We start from the raw sequence: 21,294 nt of genomic DNA, 5'->3' as shown, positions 1-21,294 counted from the left end.
CGTGACACATGGCTTGATATGAACCTCGTGCTTGAACCACAATGTTCATCCGTCCGCAGTATGTATAATACCGCCTGCTGTGTATTTCTTTTCGCCCTCGGCTTGCTGCAAGTGTGGCACGAAAGGAAGAAGTTCCCTTTCGTTCTTTCTTCGTACGTCGCAGCCTGTCGTAGTATCAGCGTATATACTTGGCTGTACAGCGTACGATCTTGCTGTTCGGGAGAGTGCGGGCGACAGTACCGCTGTACGCCAGGCGACTATCGCACGGAGAGGCGCTAAATATCCCAGCCCACCGTCGTCTGCGTTGATCACACTTAATAAACGGACACTCTTCGACCGCTCAACACTTGCAATGACACTGAATGATTTGGCGTGTCACGTCAATAAACGAGTGCATTCTTTCGCACGCTCTAGAGGAAGTCCTGCCCTGCGCGGAATTGCGTTAATGCTTTGTGTCTCATCTGAGAGTGCATAGCGTTGACCTAAACAAGTACCCCGTATGCTGACTATCGCTATATATTTTTCTTTCTTTGCAGAAATTCATCAGCTTCATTGATCGAGTTGGCGTGTGGGATCAACTGCTGAAGCCCGTTGAGTACCTGACCGATCGCTTCCTGAGATTCGTGGACTACTCTGAGCTGCGATTTTATCAGGTGGGCAAGCGTGTTCGCTTCGACTGTGGCTTTGTGGCATGCTTGAGCTTGTGAACGTTGCTACAGCCAAACGTGCAGTTTAATTGGTATTCGCTCTAATGCCAGGAAAGAAGTACAAAGTGCCCGTCAGAAGGAAGTGTCTTATTTTCGAGCCAATGACGTCCATCCCAAGGGGTATGGAACATCACCTAAGATCTAAGGGACTATACACTGTCACAGCGCGGACCTGTCTGCAATGTGTGTGTTTGTGTGCCTCTAGACGTCGACAAGCTACGCCAGTAATTGAGCTGTGACTGATGTCTTCCTTGAGAAGCAGTCGGGCATGAGCAAATGATATCCTGCGGCTGCGATTGTTCCGGCAGGGATGTGCGGAACGATGTTGTTCTCGCAATGTTAATGCGTGGCGCCTCTAAACCAGTAAATTAGCGAGCAGTGCGCCAACGCTCACGTCGGTTCGAGCACCTTGCAGCGCCCGCCGCACCGTTGACCGCAATGCCGCTCAGATGAGGCGGCCGAAAGGGGTCACCTTGGCCGGGCGCAGTTCCGAGAACGACCGTTGAAGATTTCTTTTCCTCGTTAATGCGGACCCAGGAGCGTGGCGCAATATGTCGCAAGCGCTGCAGCGCCGCTGCTCTGAAAAAGATGCAGCAAGACCCTTTCTCTTCCTTTCTTTTTTTCTTCCTGCGCCAGCAGTCGCCAGTATCTGAATAGCGGGACGCCGCTCGTGTACGGAACAGGCGCTGTGCTCGGAAGAGGCGTTGTCGTAAAAGACGACCCCTGCGCTAGTGCGCACCCCACTGATTTTACCTTGCGTACACGTCGTTCAGAACTAGCACCTACGGCTTTCTGCAGCGCGCGCTCACTCGTCGCGATATGTCGATCCCGTCTAGCGTTTCGTCCCGAAGACCCGAAAGCGGGCGGTGTGCGCTTCACGCTCCCACCTCGCTCCTTTGCCACTGCTGTCCGAATGAACTGTCGCCCTCTTGCTGTCGCAACGCAGCAGCCAGAAATAGCCGCCTAGAACGATATGGAGCACAGCACTTCTCCGTAGGTCGGAGGCACAAGCCCGAAGTTGCGTTTGCGTCAACGGTGCGTCGTGTTGAGGAGCCTTTCTCTTCTTCTGCCACGAGCGTGCGAGGAGCACGAACTTCCTGCCTTACGCGCGTGTGACGAGCCCGCATTCGGCAGAGCTGGCGTGGGTTGTTCCCTTCATTCGACTACTGGCATTCACGGCATGGTCAAAAAATAATAATTAAGAAAGGAAAAGGACTTGTGCAGATATTCATCTGGTTTTCACCATAGCACTGTATATAGTGCTAAAAAGTCGAGAAAAAGAAAGCGAGGTGGGCATAGGTCGCGTAATAACTTTTGAACTGCATCTCTAGTCGACTATCAAAGGCGATGTTGCCTTATGTTGATGCTAAAAATGCCCTGGTGGTGGAGGTTAACGAAAAGAAAAAAAAACCCATCTTGCTGTCATCATCATACTTTGAGCTTTTTGTTAACCGGTATAGTTTCGTTCGCGCACACGTATTCAGTGTTCATCGCGCAAAAATACATGTTGGGTTACAAGCAAGCAATTCAGCGCGATGCGAAAACCAGGCTATACGCGCGAGTTCAACGCATGAACATTTCTGCTGTCCACAGTTCAGAACTAACGTCTGGTTGTCGACTGATGGCTGACCTTTGTGTCCCTGTCACTCGATGATATGCGCTTTCATACCACCGTTTCAGGAAGGGCTCGTGACGTTATCTGTCTTAAAGTTTAGCTTTACACCGCTGGCCTTCGCTCCTTTGTTTACGGCCAACTTCGAGTCTGTTCTGCGCTCGCAGTCGGCCAGGGACGATATTTTCCCCGCGTGAGTGCGTTATGTTTGCGCGCAGGAGCCGGCTGAAGTCCGTGACGCCAGCAACGTGCGCGCGCTGCACATTTTTCTTCCTCGCATGACATTTTGGCTGCCTTCGGTCAGTTTTTCTGCCGCTCTGCTCTTGAGCCGAGGCGCGGGGTCCCAGTTCCGCGCCAGTTGTGATCCGCTTTCTCTCGTGAGCGTGCGACGCTTGATCGTGGCTGTCGTCGGCGCGACAGTCAGAAAGGTGTACCATCTGGAGCGTGTATCAGTACTGCTCGGTGGATTACCTTTGCATTGCAAAGCGATGCGTGACTTTGGAGCGCCGTACGGCTCTCTCGGAGGCGCAACGCCCTCGTGATCCGCTGGCGGCACCACGCGTTCTAAATGCAGGGCAGCAGGTGCGGAGTAGCGCAAGGGCACACACAGTTGTACCTTTGCGTGCGCACAATGTACTTCTGAAAAAACTTTCAACTAACACGCAGCGTCGTGACTTGGAACGGATTAGGAGTCTTGCTCTGAAATGGGGGCCCACACATTTCTGGCCCACCGCAGTCAACTATACACGAGCCAAACAGTGAAATAATACAAAGGACAGGCGTCGGCCTCCCGTTGACTCACGTGGTGCTCTTGGCCCCGCTCTGTCGTGTGTTCTCACCTCTGGCGACACACTTGTGCTTAACCGGCAGCCACTTTTCGATCTGCGGTTTTCTGCGAGGGTTGCATCACGTCATTGTGATGACTGCATCCTAGCACATGTGCTTGTCTGTAATGCATTTATCGCCAGGAGTTGAGGCACACGAAATACGTATAGACCGTTCTATTCACTTAAGGCGCAGTCATTTACGTTGTGCTAACCACTCAAAACGTCCGATTCGTGGAACAAGTAGCCTCTAATTATGTAGTCGTAGCCGCCGACTCACGGTGACATCATCGCACGCCCAGGGTTTCCAGATCATGTGGTGCCGCCCTCTGTTTTCCTACGGCACTGGCGGTGTTGGGGGTAGTTCCCGCTTCATTAGCCTCGCCGCCGCGTTGTGGCGCATCACTGGCCTCGTTGATATGGTTCGGCCGTTTTCACTAGCGATGCGGCGAGCGCTTCTGATATGGACAGGCACCGGTAAGCGCCTCGGCTGCACCTGGTTGGCGCAAGGGCGCGGTCCATCGGGGCACTTCCACTGGCCGGCGCTGTCTTTGATGTCGCTGCCGAGAGTGCAGCAGGCGGAGGTGATCGATCAGTGTCAAAGCAGAAAACGGAGAAGATACTCCGTCTGCTGGGCCTAGTGGTCTGCCCTATCGCCCTTTCGTCCGTCGTGTCCCATCTTGTTCTGCCGGGGCGAAACAAACGCGGGGAGGAAATGCGAGCGTGGTTCTTCTCACTATCATAAGTCGTTCGCAGAAACCGCGGCTGCTCGCAAATGCCGTTTGCGGCCGCTCTTTGGTGCTTAATCAGACTCTGTTTCGCAATTCTGGCGTGTCTACTCTGTCGGGAGCGCGCATCGTTCGTGACGAAGCAACGGGGACTAGCATCCATGCGGGTCGGTGACGTGCGTAAACTATATACTCCAAGTAAAAATAGCGAGACCAAAAGAGCAAAGAGTCGCCTTATCGCGAAATCATCACTGGAGAAAGGGTACTTTTTTCGCGTGCATTTTGTCGGCCCACCGGGGGCGTATAGTTTGCAAATGTGGTCCATTTGTCGTGCGACCGTAACTCGCCACTGGCAGGGTTCGTTAAGCATACGGCATTGACGGATCTTCAGGCTGTCCGCGTTTTTTTCTCTCTTTTTTTTCTGCCTGTCTTGAGTATTCTCGCCTGGCTGTCGACAAGCGCTGGAAGGCTCACACTCAAGTGTGCCGTTGCAAGATCTAGCATCTAAGGTGTACGTAGATGAACATCAGCCAGCAGTAACAACTAAGGTGAACATCAGCATCTATAGCAACTAAACGTGAACAGTGATCATGGTGGAGTTAGCGGAAAACTCCGTGCTGAATATCGTGTCGCGGAGTAAGCGTGTTTTATGGTGTTTTGGGTTAGGTATGGAATCAAGTGCAGGTATAAATTAACCGTGTCTCCCAGCAGAGTTACTGTAGCCGTCGATTCCTTACGGTTTGCACAATTTATGGTTTGGGCAACATTGCAGTTATGCGCGATGCGGCAATGCACCGATGTTGAGCATGCCGAAACCTAGGGTTCTGTTTCCTCCTCCAGCAACGTGGCTTCGTTGTCTCATTATCTTTGCGATGAGCGGTGTAGTGCGGCCTTCTGTATATACTAAATGACCTTTGTGCAGAGAAGTATAAATGGAGCACTCCCGACCGGCCTTTCGATCGCTGCCTGTAGAGTAATTTGCAAGCTTCTCGTGTAACCTGGTGTCGCGAAGAGAACGAAAATATGCCTCCTCTGCTGAGCGCAAATCTTGCTATGCGCAACTTTTTCAGGTCGCTGACTGACCACGCTGTGTGTCTTTCAAAACAATAGCGTGCCGCCGGCATGCAATGCACTTTAGCTGGCCAGCGACGAAGTCGTCCACTGCGCAAGCGGTCATCAGCAATTGCAGTTCGGATTCCCACGATCCACTACAACGAAGCGCACCATGTTCGGGACACTGCAAGGCATATTTTACAACAAAACAGTTGGCGAGCTAGTGGCTATTTCGACGCTTGTCACATCCCCTTTTCTTCTCGTCCTTTTGACCTTTTGCGCTGTTCTAAAACGAGGTACGTTCTTGTCCGCAGCGCCTACTCACATAGTATGTAGCGTCAGGTAGACTACCGTTGCGGTAGGGGTAATGGAATGGATATTTCCAAAACCTGAAGACTTTTGTGAAGCAGACCGTAATGATATTCCCAGTTGGCCGATTTGTCTTAGAACTGTTGCAGTCTGCATAAACCAGTGAAACATGAAAGCTTATAGAACTGAATGTGCGCATCGTTTTAGCCAGCACTGATCGCATTAGAATAGAATAAAGCGCTTAGGCCGTGTATAGTTAACAGCTGTGCGTGACACGCTGACCCTGCAGGCTGGCTCGTGCTTGCTGTCAATACATAGTACAAGTACCACTGTTACGTGTGCCATTGCTTCGTGCGTTCAGAATCCGTTGTAATTCGGAACGTGGACGAAGGCTAAAATGCGTACGTCTCAGCAGCGGACAGCGCGACCAACGTTCTCTCTGGGTATTGCTTTTGGGACTTAATGCTCGCCATGTGTATCCGCCATGCAATAAGGCTGCGTTGCACGCTGGTTGGCTGTAGCAGGGCCTCCGTTCCGTTAATGGGGTCCAGCTCACGTCTGCCGAACCTGGCGGCTCAAGGGGGTTTGAGCCGGATTATCGCCGGCCCGCTATCTGGATTGCCCTCCGGGGCTGGACCGCAATAAGCTGGCGCTTTCGTAAACACTCCGAGGTCGTTTCAAGGGCAAGTCACATGTCCCTTCTCGCTTCAGTGCCGCTTTCGTCCCCCTGCGATGGGAGGCGCTTTTTCTTTTGGTTGAGAAGCCAGACGTTGAGCTGAACGGTGAATGTCGGCCTTTGCGAGGCTTCCATAGAAAGTTTTCTTTCCTCCGCTTCCTTGCGGGCGCGTCTCTTTTTCTTACGCCTGCAATGAAGTGGTAAGTGGCGCAGGAACTGGCCTTCTCTCCGAGCCGTCGCCATGGTCTGCCTGTCCATGGCATCTGAGAACGGTTGTATATGAGCGGTGCAACCACTCGGTGTGCTCGTCAGCCGTGCGCACCGCAATGTGTACAAAAGAAGTTGCGCCTCGGGATTTGCGTCCAATGAAATGTACTAACGTCCAGTTAGAAACACCAGCGACAATACTTGTACTCGCCGTCGGTCTCGGATCCGTGACGGACGACCTGAACGCACGCGCTGCGGCGTCTTCTTTCTCGCTCAGCCAACTGGGCGGCACGTCGCCGTCTGTGCGGCGTCTTGCAAGGGCGCGCCGTGTCGCAATCCCGTTCACTGCACCTGCGATGCGAGTTGTTTTTCACGGCTCTGGGTTGTTGTGGCTCCTCTCCCCTAGTTCGCCGCAGTGACCCCTCCTCTGCCGCAAGCGGTAATTGCGCCCTTGCCGCACGCTGTGTGCCACTACGAGGGAACACCGCGCCCGCTCGACGATCTCGCCCTCCGCGTATCGTCGCGTTTCTGTTTGCATCCTTCCGAGAAGGGCGCGCTTCGTTCGCGGAAGAACGCGCCGCGCTGGCGACGAGTCAGCTAATCGCTTATAGATGACGGCGGCCCGCGGAAAGCCATTACGCGGGGTAGAAGCCGCAACAGTTCCATTCAGCGTATGCCCCGCGAAAGGGAGCCGACGAACCGGAAAGCATGCGCGTTTAAATGCTGCTCTGAACTCGACGCTTTGCTAGGCGACTCTGAACCTGTGTACTTTTGTTCTGTACGCTTCGATTGCGCGACCGTTGAAATTTCTTCCGCGCTATCGCCGAGATGTTGCAGTATTTGGTTGCCTCCAGGAAGGCATCGAATAGCAAGTTCTCATTGTTGGACAAAGTGAGGCGCGTCTGGTGGCAAGGTATATACATAAAATACAATAACGAAAGCGATTATCAGTGGCAAGGAAGTGGACAAGAACCCGGGCCCGACAGTTTGCGCTGTAATAGCTGAACCGATAATGCGGCAATGCGCTGCCGCAGCTATATGGGGCAAGCAGTGCATCTGCTGTATTTTGTCCTATGAAAGATTTACCATTCGGCCCGGTGTTTTTCGTACGGACACCGAGTGCTTCGCTAGCGAGCAGACATCGCGAGCTCCTTCGCAGAATTCACAGTTGAGTCGGCACGCTTCTGCAAGGCGGGCATTGTATGATCGGACGCGGGCGCTTTTTACGCCGCCGACATTTCGAAAGCGCAGACGATCTCGTAGAACTTGCAGAGCGCGCGTCGCGTTGGCTGTCCGTGCAGGAAAGGAGGAGGCGACGAATCTCGTCAGCTTTGGACGGGCCGGAGTATCGGACAGAGTACGTCGGCCGCTTTCGCTCTTTGCGAAAAGCTTGCCACGAGGACTGGCCGACCGTTTCCCCCTTTTCTTTTACTCGGCGCGACGGATAATTCGCCCTACTTCGTGTGTAGCTCTGAATGCGAGATGTATCGTTACGCAGGTTATCAATCGGCGAAATGCATTCGATGCACCGAATGTACCATTCCGTGGCCGCCTTGTTTCGCTATAAGATTGCCTTACTTTGAAAAAAGGTTCCGAATTTCTGTGGGTGTCTTGCGACATTCACATCATCGCAGGATCGGAATAAGGGTATGTTATGTAGTCCATACTGTGCTAGGTATACTGTGCCCGCAGCTCAACCGTGCCGTCACCTTGAAACCGCTGTACCACAGCAAGCATGCATCGTGGCCTTCAGTGACAAGTCGATACTGAGCATTCAAGGCTGGTGTTACATCGCGTCGTGCTTTTATGCGTATTTCAACTCCTTCATCCGAAGAACAGCTAACTAGTGGAACCACCTTTCCTGCCCCCGCCGTTGCGATATACGACGCCACACGTTTCAAACAAGCAGTGACCAACTATTCCTTCTCCTCTCTGTAATGCCTTCAGACCGCAAGGGTATTCAAATAAACATAACTAAGATGTGCTTTGCACAGTGCCTCATCAGCGAGCACAGTTCACAGCTATGACTGCTTCGGCGTAGTCTGGAGTGCCAGTGTTGATGGCGCTAACGGGAGGGTTGCATAAAATAGTCACCAAAGAGAAAAATGGCTTCACTCCCTAAAAAATTACCAAATTAACAAATTACCCTCCCACAAAAACAAAGCAAAAAAAGAACGGCACGCTTACCACGCGAAGGGGCTCAGTTAGCCAGAAAAGCTGCAAAATACGAAATACGGGTGGCGACGCCACTTCGAAGTTCCCGCACCAGCTAGCCGTTACTTCATAATTTTTAGGCTGCGTCTGCTAGGACCTAGTTAATTGTTTATCGGTAAAAATGGACTACATTGTATTGCAAAAAAATAAACGTTGAATTCGGAAAGTTTCGCGAACTGTTACTGAACCAACGACGCCCGAATGCGAAAACATACTTCGAAATCCGTGACGTCACGCTGACGCATCCGCGCTAGGTTTCCGGCGCGAAATTTCAAAAAAGTTCAAGTTTGTCTTTCATTTCCTCTTTACTAAAAAATTATCGCGAAATGAAGAAAAACATTTTCAAAAAATACTTCTCATACTCTACCGGTTTAATGTTTTTCTGTAATGTCCCTTTAAAGCGATATATGATTGTCACCGCTCAGCAATGCACGACACGCCGACTTCGGTCGGGAAGGGCGCTTTGTTGACCCAACTCACGCGCACGCACACATTCTAAAATGACTTTGTTATAGTTAGCGCACTTAGATTCCCAAGCATTAGCGATGTCTAGACAGGAAGGTAAAACTGGCCTTCGATCTTCGTCGTTGTTGTATGCTGTCATCGTGCGTGCTGTATTGTCTCCCGCGTCGCTCTCCCCTTTCAGCGATTGCAGGCGGGGATTTTATCGCATCTTTATTGCTTACAATCATTTGGAGGTCACTGTTTGGAGCCTTCAGTGGCTTACCGCTGTATTCTTTCGGGACTACGCGCCACCGCGCGGTAAGAGTGTCGTGTTTCGATATATGACAGAGTCATTATTATTCTGCACAGGCACTTCCGTGCCTGGGTAAAAAGATTCAATGCACCTATAGTTCATGATACTGTGCGCAGATGGGGCTGCATTTTGCATGTTTTACCATTTTATAGATTTCTTATCCGTGCTGCCGAGTTGCCTATCCTGTCTGTAACGGGGGCCTGGTGTTGGGATGGCCATTGACAATGGAGTACTGTCTTGCAAATTATATTGGACAATTGTGCGAATACCTAGTACCGCTGTTACTGTGCTTCTCTGTTCCGCGCCGCCAGCGTACAATGATCGGAATTTCCCCTTTCTGTGTACCGCAGGAGCGCGACGTGGACGTGGAGAAGTGCTGTGTGGAACAGAGCGACATCCGGCGGCTGGTCAAACACTGGGTGGAGTTCCAGGACAGCCAGCGAATCCTGGTCACTACTCCGTCGGTACTGGTGGGCTACCGCGTCAAGGTCTACCGCGCCGAGGGCACTACGCAGTGGTACACTGCCGTCATTGTGTCCTACAACGACAACACACGGGTGAGGCACGGCTCTCAAGTTCTGCAACTTTGAGCGCGCCAGACATTTGCCGACAGCACAGAGCGCTGCGAAATTTTATTTCCGAGAGTCTAAACTACGTATACGCCATCGAAAAAAACAAAAAACAAAAAAAAACACGATATGATATTTCATTTGCACCGGCCCGGTTTTAGCGGAAGGTCAAATGCTCCCACGAGCTTTCGCCCTCATGAGTGGACCCTTACGTTTCACCTGCCACCCCCGATGAGGTTGCAGAAAACCGCTTTTTCTGCATAATTTTATTTGTCATTAATGTGATTGTTTAGTCATTACTTTGTCTCCAAATTCTGTCACTTTCAACAACAAAACTTCAGGAACGCACAACTGACTGCCTGTGGCCTATTGAACCCTGCAGCAAACAGAAGGTTCATTTCCGCTCAGAATTTTTCAGCGAAGCTGTATACCTTCGGTCCAAGGAAATTTTCGTGTCGTTGGTGTGGTAAGCAAAAACTCCCCATACGTGGGCCGACCCCGCAGATAGTGCAATGCCGGGCCGACCCGCGGCGGAGGTGCAGTTCGTCATTAAGAGGCCCACATACACAGCTTCGCTGGTCATCCTTCTTCACAGAGTGGAAGGGCACCGAGTTCTTTCACATTTTAAATGTCTGTTACAAAAAAAAAAAAAATGCAGGTCCAACGCACACCTTGGAATCCATGTGGAGCGGTTAATCAAATGCTGTGAACTTGGCCAATTTCATTCCTGCGTCTTTGGCGTAAAGGAAACTGGTGAGCGCGCATGCGCACTCGCGCAGATGTGCTGCGCAATGGTACACTAATTATGACGCGCAGTGTCTTGATTTAATTTGGCGGGAAATTGCGCCCTCTATCCTAGCAGACGCACGGCGCTCGGTGCTATCCTCAGGCTTTAGAAACGCTGGTCTGTTGCGTTTTCGCACTGTCTGATAGAGCATACTACTGTCTTTCATTAGTCACGGCCGACTAATTTGGGTCCCGTCAGAAGGAAGCGCAGTTCACCTCCATCCGAAGGAAGCGCACCTCCATCCTTCTCTAGGCCGCACGCATATATCCACGCTAGAGCACTGCACGGGTATGTATATAAGCCTTTAAAATACCACATAGCTGAGGTGATAAATCAAAATACATAACAAATGAACTGCAGCGGGAAAACATTGCAAGCAATCTCTCTCTCTCTCTCTCTCTCTCTCTCTCTCTCTCTCTCTCTCTCTCTCTCTCTCTCTCTCTCTCTCTCTCTCTCTCTCTCACACACACACACACACACACACACACACACACACACACACACACACACACACACACACACACACACACACACACACACACACACACACACACACACACACACACACAGCAGTGTAAGTGTACAGCTATAGTATAAAAAAGCCGAAAATGCAAATTGGCAGGGTCAAACACTTTTGCCAAGGCATTTCATAGCGTGTAGTCTTTATGTTAAGACCACTATATTGACACACATTTCTTAAGCGGCTTTTCATTAATAAAGAGTTGTTGCAGCAAGGAGAAGCTTTAATTATAAGTGTAGAGCAAGTACAATCAGCTGAAATTTCAACCACGCATGTTGTAACTTGGGCATACACTTATGACCAAGCTAATCGCACCCTGATCACGAGAAGGAAATTCACAGAAGAAAAATGGGTTGGAGTGCATACGGCAGACATTGTCAGCTCCTGACTGGAATCTTACCATTATCATTGAAAAGTAAGGTGTGCAATCAGTGCCTTTTACCGGTGCTGACATATGGGGCAGAAACTTGGGGATTGACAAAGAAGTTTGAGAGCAAGTTAAGGACTGCGCTAGATGGAACGAAGAATGCTAGGCGCAACGTTAAGAGACATAAAGAGAGCGGTTTGGATCAGTGAGCAAACGGGTATAGTCGATATTCTAGTTGCCATTAAGAGGAAAAAAAAATTAGCCGGACAGGTCATGTAATGCGAAGGTTAGATAACCGGTGGACTTTTAGGGTTACAGAATGAGTGCCAGGAGAAGGGAAGCGCAGTCGAGGACGGCAGGACTATAGGTGGTGCGACGAAATTAGGAAATTCGCGGGCGCTTGTTGGAATCGGCTGGCGCAGGACAGGGGCAATTGGATATCGCAGAGAGAGGCCTTCGTCCTGCAGTGCACATAAAAATGGGCTGATGATGATGATTATGACGATGATGAAAATATCACCAGTCTCTCGCATTAACAACTTTCACTACTTTCACGCTCGGAAAAACGCTTTTATATAACACGTAGTGAGCAACATAGCTGCATCGGGAGTTTTTCATGTCGCCCTACAATTCTCATTGGCTCTTTTCATCTAAATATAACATTTGAGAAGTTGATAAATAAATAAAACTAATTATCTAAGTGCGCCAAATGAAAAAAAAAAAGTACCTCCAGGCGACGGCAAAGAACATTGCCTTTGTTCTGTCCAGCTACGTGGCATTTGCACATTTCTAAACTGGCTCAAAATAAGCTGGGACACTCAGTATATAAACTTTCGCGCGAAGAAATTTTATTGCAGAAAGAAATAAAGTTAAAACGTCAACCGTTTTCTTTTCTTGCTAATTAAGATAATTAAGAGCTAGTTTTACCAATTTTTCACTTTAGCTTGGCACAGGGTGCCTTGAATCTACGCGGAGCGCCCGCGTGTGCTCGAAGCCCGACCGCCATGACATGTCTACTAGAGTGTACTAGACTACCATAGTCTAGTACATTCTAATAGCGCGGCCGGGGCCCGCGCTTTCGGGCCTGGGCCCGTGCAATTGTCCATAATTCGCGCACTGGCGTATGTCGCGTACTTGCGGTGCTAGCGGCAACGCGCCCGCAGCGTGCACGCTGGCAGGTCGACATCTGGGCCGCCCGTTCACGCCGGGCCCCTCGGGGGTAGGCGGCCCATCGACAGCTCGGCGTGCGCGTTGAGCGCGAATGCTGTTCTTCCGGGGGTTTCGCGACGAGTGCTGCCCTTTGCGATGTCGGTCGGAGAGCTGCGCGAGGGCATCGTGCTTGCAGCCGTTCCTAGCTCAGCGCGTAGATGGTGCTGACTGGGTGTAACGCACTCGCTGAACGCCAAGGACGGTTTGGCACGGAAACGAGTTGTTTGGTCCGCTGCGAGTACGCGCCAGTGCTCATACGCCTTTCGCTTCGACAGCTGATGTTGTCAAGCGCCACCGTTATCCGGCAGACACCACTCGCCCACCGTCAGCGCTACATGTTCCCGCGTGTAGCGTGACGCCCGAGTTCGCTCTGCCGATCTCGGTGGGAGCACCCGCAGGGCGCGGCCGTTTTCAGCGGAAGCAGTGAAGATGTGCTGCGCAGGTCTTGCGCAAGGACACCGAGCCCGATCTCGCGAGTTCGCCGACCTGCGCGCAGGGAGGGGAGCGGTGCGTGCTACACTGCGAGAACAGCTGCTCCTTTCCCGCGGCAGATGTTGGGGCACAATGGAACGCCGAGGATCTGCTGCCAGGTGGACAGCACTGCAAACATTTCTGCGCCGCGGAAACGCATTCGATTCCACTCGTGGATTTCTGGCCGCGCCACGGTTGCTTGTTTCCGAGGCAGCGATATTCCGTGTTTACGTAGCGTTTACGCAATATGGCACATCGCATCAGGAATGCTGTTGTTGTTGCTTTTTATCTGATTGGTAAAATGTGGAATACACGAGCTGCAAACGGTGGTAAAATAATTTCGGGACTTTTATGTCCCAAAATTACGCGGGTGCCATGATAGGCGCGCTCATTACTATAGGCTGGTTTTGTTTATGGCCTGCCGCTCAGCCGCTGAGCGCGCGAACGGAACGGGGCTTGCCTTGAGCGTGCTGGCGGAGTCGCGCTCTGCTCATGCGCGGCCGACAGAGATGGTCAAAAGCGCCCGTCGATGCTAGAGCCGTTGGTGCTCTGCTGGCGTTGAGCCTTACGCCGTCTCTTGCTTTCGTACATCGTGCACACCTTAGCCGCTGCTTCACCGCCGCAAGTCCATGCAGTGTGTGCACGCTGGAAATTTTTGGTTGTTTCACTGCGCGTTCATCACTCTGCTACCGCCAGAGGCTTGTCGCGGAATGTTAATGCGGAAATGTCGCAGCAGTTGATCAACCGGGACTTACGCCTAGATGGTAGCGCAGAGAAGAATTAACACAGAACCGCAACTGTCTTATCTCTTTTTGCTGCTGTGTTTCAAGATTATCCACCAACTCCACATTGTACTATATCTCGCTTTACCGTTTTTTTCCCATCTGCTCCATTATACTCACGCCTTGCATCAGTATGCAGTGTTTGTTGCAGAAGGATGTGCTCGCAATCTAACGTTTCCAGATGGCATTTGTGCAGTTCCGGATAAGTAGAAGCAACGACCTTTAAAGTGCAACTCCGGCGTTTTCTTTAGCCATATTAGGATATTGTCATTTTCAACTAGCATTGACACACCTGTCACCGGTAGCGTGGTGAAATTTGCTTAGAAAGTCATCAGTAGTTATAGATAACCAATAAACGAGATACCGAAACCGAAACGGGTAGCTGATTCATGTGACATCACGATGAGTCGATGACGTCAGATCCTACACTCCCATAATGTTAACACTCAGAACGGGTGCTAAACATGCAGTATACGTGGCGCTAACGCCAAAGAAGCGAAGCTGATGACATCTCCCGACGACACAGGGAGCTTTTACAATTTCCGAACTATACAACGGCGACTTAAGCGACGATTTCAGCGATAGTGGCGGTGTAGTCTCTGACGTCACAAACACAGGGTGACCAGTAGAGTCATGAGTCGGGAACGCAAGCAATCTTTAAAATTCATTTTCAGGAAAACTAAATGACTTGCAGTCATATAGTGTGGCGCAGGTAAGCAGAGTGCAAAGGAGAACATATATTCAAAATTTAATAAGATCAGTGGACATCGAAAAATAGCCGTAGTTGCCCTTTAACGCTGCCTACTTCTATACTTGGCGTGACTTACGATAAAGTATACATGTGGTAGCCATGCCAATCCTTCTTGCGTCTTTAACCTCAAACAACCGAAATGTATACTGTACCTTGGCCAAAAGGACGCCGAGTGGTGCGCGTCCACAAATTGCGTTTTATGTTAGCATCCGGCTTCGTGTAGCGCGACATATTGCCTCCATTTGTTCTTGGTTTTTGTTGCCCACAATTGCTAACATGCGATACGTTGGTGTTAGCTCCGCCATGCTGCTCTTGGCCTGCACGTTATATATCATAAGAAGCCAACAAACAATGTGTTTGCTGGCTTCTTAAGATATGACGAATAAAAATCGAGCCCCTCGGTTAACCCCCTTTCTTCTCGTCGTGTATATATATATAGTGGGATAGTGGGTGTGTGTAATACGGGTTGGTCTGGGCCGGCGCGCGCGGCTGCAACAGCGAGCAATGTTTCTTATCGGTTTCAATACACGAAAACGGTACAAATAGTAGTACGGCGAGGACCAACGAGAACGCACTTATCCTATTCGCGGGAATCGTCGCCCACTTCGCGAGTGTGGACATCGCCTCCTTTGTTGTACTTGCTGCCGTTATCGAAACTCTGACCGGTCCAGCTGTCGGGGCCTCGTGACTCGCTCGATTGTTCGCACGCGCAAATGACACCTTCTCCACGCGATTGCCATAATGGTGACCTTTCTTCGTGTAGGCGGAGGGGGAAATGCTATTTCTTCGTACCAGGTGCGCAGCCACGATTGATTCGCCGTAAAGGTGTGGGTGCAATCGGCCGCCGCCAGCAACGGTTCTTTCGGCAGAGGAGAAGCGACCGCGTCAAAGCGTGGCTCTCAATTCGACGCGTGGGAAGGGCGCCGGCGGGATCGTCGAGGGCTAGTGTAGTGGACAGGGGCAGGGGGGGGGGGGGCTTTCGCCGACATTCTCGAATTTCCAGTTCTCCCGTGAGCTAGAGGCCAAGCTGCAGGAAAAACAAGAGCGCGGCCGCGAATCCGCGCCTGCTCGCCGCCCTCCCCTGCTTGCAGGTGACGCGGCCGCTTTGTCGCAGCGCGAAGCCTTTGCATTCTGGCTCTCGGCGACCGTCTGAGCTGCAGTTAAAGCTCGTCGCTAGTAAATGTCTATCCACCATTTTGAGACAGTGCATACGGGATGCTACTCTTGTCCGGCGGTGCCTTTCAGCGCCGGGGAAGCTACAGGCGTAGCCTGACCCAGTGGACAACGCAAATGTGTTCTTGCGCGCATTCTCGTCTGCTCGTCGCTTGTGCTATTACTCATGGCATCCGCACCCGCATTGATACATAAGCGATGCTCTTTGTCAACGTTACGAATGAGATTTGAGGCTTTAATGTTATGAATAATGGCAATAACCGAATGACGCTGACCTAAACTCCTGTAGAGTATCTATACTTCAACGTCTCGCCTCGACAGACGTTCACGTTCACATGCTGACTCCTACCACTACGTTTACGCACGGTCTGAGCAGAATTGCAATGAGAAACCGAAAATAATAAAAACTTTTCTCCCCTCTTTGTGGTCAAGGGAAATGGAAAGCCTGCCTGCCGCGTAATTTGTTTCTTGTGAGCGCAACACACAGCGCGGGAAGGGCGCCACTGTGTTGCCTGTCGGTATCGCAGTTTCTTCTCACGCGAAATTCCTGAAATGATGAGGTCGGGGTCAGTGCGTATTATGGTGAGTATTTAATCTAATAGGGTGTGTTTGAAGTCGTGTTCTGCTTAATGTTTCAGCGTGTTTGTTAAAGCGTTATGTGCAGTTATACAAGGAACGCTTTCATAGCGGCGCCATGCTACAGCGCAGCCTCATTCTTAATCGTAACATTAATGGCGCCATTGGAGCTACCCAGTTGCAACGCACGCCCGTTTCATGAGCTGCAAGTTTGCCTCCTCTTTTCACCGTGCGCCAACTATGTTCGCCTGACCACTGCGGCTGATGCGGCGCGTTATGTACCACGACGCCAGACAGCCTAGTTCGGGGTCGAGTGTTCACGTTCCGAGCATCAGCCGTGCCCTAACACGCTAGGGACAAGAGATTTCGTTGTCTGGGAACGCCGCCGCGAGGAGTTGGTACTGGTACTGCTGTACTTCTGGCTCAAGTTAATGAAAATATATAATATTTGAAATTAAATTATTATGTATGTTCATAGCGGCGGAAGCTGCATATCAACATATTTCGAACAAACTACACATTAGGGGCAAAATACATTGTTGTTCCACGTAGCTTTGTCCCACACGGCCCGATGAATAAATTTTGAGGGAAAATTATAAGTACCACAATAAACATCGTTGCCCCCAGTTAGGCGGTGGTTTTCTTGAAACTGCTTCGACTCTCAAGATTATACCCAAACGATACGTAAACGAAACGCCTTCGGGCATTGAAGGTGATGAAATAAATAAATGAATAAATACGGCTTGCTCACCGACAGGCTTCAATGTTGCATCTCAAACGTGTACGCTAACATGACTAACCAAACTTTCGCGCGATGTCAGATCTCTGCCAGTGTTCTAAATCCTGACCAGCAAAAAATAATCGCTCTGTCAGATCCCTTGCTCTTAATACTTGGACGTTGTCGTCGCTGAAACATGTTTACTGTGCGCTTTGCCTTCTCTTCCACCAGTGAGTTAGCGCTCGCTTAGTGTCATTTCGTCTTCGTGTCTATGGCGCTCCACGAACGCCTGCCGCACTGGAGTTGGTGCGAATACCGAGGCCGCGTTCTGTGCCCGTGACTCAGCCGCCGCTTGGCTGAGTCAAGGCGCCTACAGTAAGGTGCAGAGTATTCAGAAGGGGCGAAATTCCCAAGTACGGCTCTCCAGTGCGCCTCTCCGAGGCCACGCCAACGGGCTTTTTGAAGTCTCTACCCGTACGCGGGATGCGCTGCGAAATGGCTGCTCTCGGTGGTTTTGTTTTGGCCCGCCGTTGTTGTCGTTTCTCTCGAGCCGCCCGCGGGTCGTTTCTGGGTGTGACGCGTACAAGGTCGTTGCGCTCTGCAGCGAGGCAGGTCCGTGGCCGGGACCCCTGCCAAGACGCAGTTCAAGGCTGGTCGCTCGTCCACGCGGGACGGGAAAACCGGAAGAATGCACATCCTGCGTGCGCAGCCGCCTCGGGCGCGCGACGCGGTGCCGTTTCCGCCAGCCACCGGTGGTGGATCCCCCACTTCTCCTCCACAGGCCACGCTGCTGGTCGGAAGGCGGGCCCCCACGAAGGGCTTCCAGTCTTGGATGCGTGCCTGTTTGGTAGCAATGAGGCTTGCATATGCAAGCGTAGTCTTGCCGTGGTGGCGCGAAGGCCATTTGAACGGTGTGTGGCCTCGAATTAGCCCCGCTACATTCCAACACTGTTGTGCCGCAGTCCGTTCAGAGCCGTCCGTTTATCGTTTGGAGTGCATATAGCGTGAGGTCCACGACACAGAAAATAGGAGACACACGCGCATATACAGAAGATAAAAGACTAGTTGGGCGAGGTTGCACGAGTGATGTAACAGCGCAAGAAAAACGAAGACAGAAGACGACAGAACAATTCTCAACTTTCAAATTCCAACCAAAGTGTCCCCTCGTCTTCTTCGCCTTCCGTTTGCCGTTAGGCCGCGCATGAAAAAGAGGAAGAACGCTCACATGTACGTATCAGAGCCAATTCCGCAAGATAGCGTGCGTGAAACGCGTGCCACCCGGGCACGTGCACGTGCAAGCGTGGGACACGTTGACTTAAGGACACGTTGACTAAAGCCGCGAGGAGCTGCTTACGACACGAGCGCGAGCGCACAATTTTTCTCTTAAGTATACGTGGCTGCCACGGCATCACGTCAGAATGGCCGGCGCATCTGGGCCGGTAAGTACGCCTTTCGGCTGATCTCTTTTTCCATTCGGGCTTGCCCTTAGCGGCTCTTTTGACCCCTGCTTACGCACCGCCGTCTTGTAATTTATTTGCGCTTCACCAAGATGGAAGAAGGCGTTCTTTATGCTTCCTTGTGCGCCCTGCGGGGTGGCATCGTCGCAGCGAGTGGTCGTGCGTGCACCAGAGCTCAGTAGCTCGAAAGGTAACGCTGCATATACGGTGTTCCGTTTCGGTAAACGAGGCCTCCGGAGATCGTTCACATCGTATTGGTTGAAACTTGGACTCCATTGAAAGGCCTTTCGGGACATCGCGCGCCCAGTCGCGAAGCGGCCCCTTCCGACACCGTTCGTACGCGCCTCTGATTGCTTTTGGCGTATGCAGTGGCGTAGCTAGGTCGTCTGGCACCCGGGGCCCTTAGCTCTTTTTTCACCCCCCCCCCCCCCCGGGTGTAGTCGAGGAAGGCGAGGATATCGACAATTTTCGGGTGTTTTCAGACGTATATGACACCCCCCCCCTACTGGCCCCGTGCACCCGGGGCCCACGGCCCCCCGGCCCCCCCCCCCCCCCTGTTGCTACGCCACTGGGCGTATGCCCGGACTACTTGCTTTGCATCATAGTTATAGAACAGCGCCTAAACGGGACGAATGTGTCGTATCTTTGTTGCTACCATCCGCCTGTTCTTGCGCTCTTCCATTTGTGACGCTGCACGCGCAGTGCCCTTGTATTGAGGTGCGTGACGTTTACTTGGTCAGTTATTTTTCCCGCTTACTAAGTATTTCTTTATTTTTTTTTTTTTTTTCAATTTCGGCAGGAGCTTACCGTCACAGACGACACCGTGCTTGAGGAGCACAATGAGGACCCGTGCCTGGTGCAGATGAGACTGATTGGAGACGGTGGTAAGTGCGCTCTTCCTACTTTAGGTACTGGTGTGGTCGTTTTTGAGTTTATGAAGAAAGGAGCATTTGCTAGCCGTGCCGCGCAGCCAATTAAGCTGTTGCAGGATGCGCGAGAACGTGTTCGGTATTGTGCGCTGGTGACACGTTCTTCGAAACACTGCAACGTAGCTTCGTTTCTTCTTTCTTTTCTTCTTTCTTTTCGCGTTCCTGTCTTGAAAAGGCGTAGTCCATTTTTCTTTTTCTTTCTTTCTTGCGAAATTCGGTGTTCTTAGCATACGAGAACGGCCTACTAAATTAAACAAATTCTATATGCCAGGCGTACCCGTGAAACCGACGTGAGTGATCGAACACTGCGGCCGTGATTCATTGCAAGGCTGTTTATGATATTATTATTATTATTATTATTATTATTATTATTATTATTATTATTATTATTATTATTATTTAGAGTGGTGCAGGTGCGTTAAGTGTTGTTGTGTTCGTGTATCATGGCTCTATAGGCTGTCTCGGAGCATTGCTGTCTCCGATACCGGCAAACCGCCTATATAGGTCAGCTTCGAGCTTCTTCCTGCGGCACCGTCCTATATCTGTGCCCTTTGGGCTTCCTCTCACTGGCGCACATTGGTGGTGAGCGGCTCGTTTCCATTTTGTTCTCCTGAAGGTTACGCTGAATTCGTTCGTGTGGCTACCGCATGGACTTGTAGTAGAAAAGGAAAGTTCGGCGTCTACCAGGTGTTTCTTCTTCTTTTTTTTTTTTTCAGTTTAGGCGTTTTTCGGCCCAGTAGACTGAAAAGTTGTTTGAAATTATTCGCTATTTTCCCGAAGCTGCATGTAACGGGTGCATGCGAGTTGTTTATCTTTGGCTTATGAATTCTACACTTTTTGTAGAGAATGTTGGACCGGTCGTTTTCAGATTTCCAAGATATCATAATCTTATTTGCCCTAGTTAATTGATTGCGTTTGACGGTTCGTAAAACAAGGGGGCTCGCATGGTCGGACGGCTTGCGGTAGTATTTCGCGTTTCTTACTTTTCAAGCAAGCTGGCCTGCTCAGAAAGCTCTAATCATGCTGGTCACAGGTTCCTGAAGGCGGGTTTATAAATTTCCGGTCTTGGCAACAGCCCTACCACGCGAAACGCAGTCGTTTTTTTGGGGAAAGTGTTTCCGGCTGCTCATTACGACTGTCTATAACGCAGGCAGCTTTGCTACAGCGACGTGAGCAATCCACGGGGCACGCTCTACTGTCGGGTCTCCAAAAGGCGCGCATTCTGTTGACTTTTCAAGCGTGTGCGTCGCGTGTCGCTGTGTCTTGCCAGATCCCGCGCCCTGTAAAGGTTTGGCGCCGATATTACGCCGCGTAGAAGCAAGTGAAAACTTCACGATGTGGCACGACTGTGGCCATGACGTGAACGACGTTCTACTGCGAAATAATAATAATAAAGAAAGGCGGGAAATACTTGCAAAGCTCGGTATTCAGAATGCGCTGTCATCTGCACGTGTTCGCTTGACGGCATTACTTGTGACGATACGCCAGGCATCTGTGGCATTTTGACGTGTGTCGCATTCAAGGTGCTTATCGGTTTCTGTTGGAGAAATAACGCTGCTCCATCCTACGATGCCGGCGTGAAGCCTAAATTATTGTGGTGCGAAGCTTAGTTGGGACGAGACTGCCGCATCCTCTTGATGGCATATGTGCCCGTGCCGTCAATATTATAATGAACCTATTTCAGTAAAAGCCAGGAAGCTCGCGAAGGCTGCTTGCATGCGTATCAAGTCTTTATGCTCCTTAGCGGACATTGTGCGCAAAAACTTACTCTTTGAGAGTATGATTAGCGAATATTTGTTAGTTATTCTTTAATTACTTTAAGGGAGATTTTGCAATTGCAAGAGCGTTAGCGCTGGCACTACCACTTGGTAGGAATCCTCGGCTAGCCCTATATAAGC

The 21,294-nt window shown here is 50.9% G+C and overlaps 2 protein-coding genes across 7 annotated transcripts in view; one reads left to right on the top strand and one right to left on the bottom strand.

Moving 5' to 3' along the window:
- Kdm3 (Lysine demethylase 3) overlaps positions 1-21,294 on the top strand; it is a 284,403-nt gene that overhangs the window by 168,701 nt on the left and 94,408 nt on the right. For 5 of the 6 annotated variants that reach the window (XM_075676459.1, XM_075676457.1, XM_075676461.1 and 2 more), the window contains 3 exons: positions 537-653; positions 9,438-9,644; positions 19,267-19,351. In XM_075676459.1, coding sequence (XP_075532574.1) covers positions 537-653; positions 9,438-9,644; positions 19,267-19,351 — 409 coding nt within the window. Of the gene's footprint in view, positions 1-536; positions 654-9,437; positions 9,645-18,390; positions 18,450-19,266; positions 19,352-21,294 lie in introns of those variants that run through there. The other variant, XM_075676462.1, reaches the window with a different exon arrangement.
- LOC142565893 (uncharacterized) overlaps positions 1-21,294 on the bottom strand; it is a 171,399-nt gene that overhangs the window by 89,541 nt on the left and 60,564 nt on the right. The window lies entirely within an intron of this gene.

This window comes from Dermacentor variabilis, unplaced genomic scaffold, assembly GCF_050947875.1.
Source record: "Dermacentor variabilis isolate Ectoservices unplaced genomic scaffold, ASM5094787v1 scaffold_12, whole genome shotgun sequence".
Lineage (NCBI taxonomy): Eukaryota > Metazoa > Arthropoda > Arachnida > Ixodida > Ixodidae > Dermacentor > Dermacentor variabilis.
The sequence above is the reverse complement of the archived record's forward strand: the minus strand, read 5'-3'. Positions and strand labels throughout refer to the sequence as shown.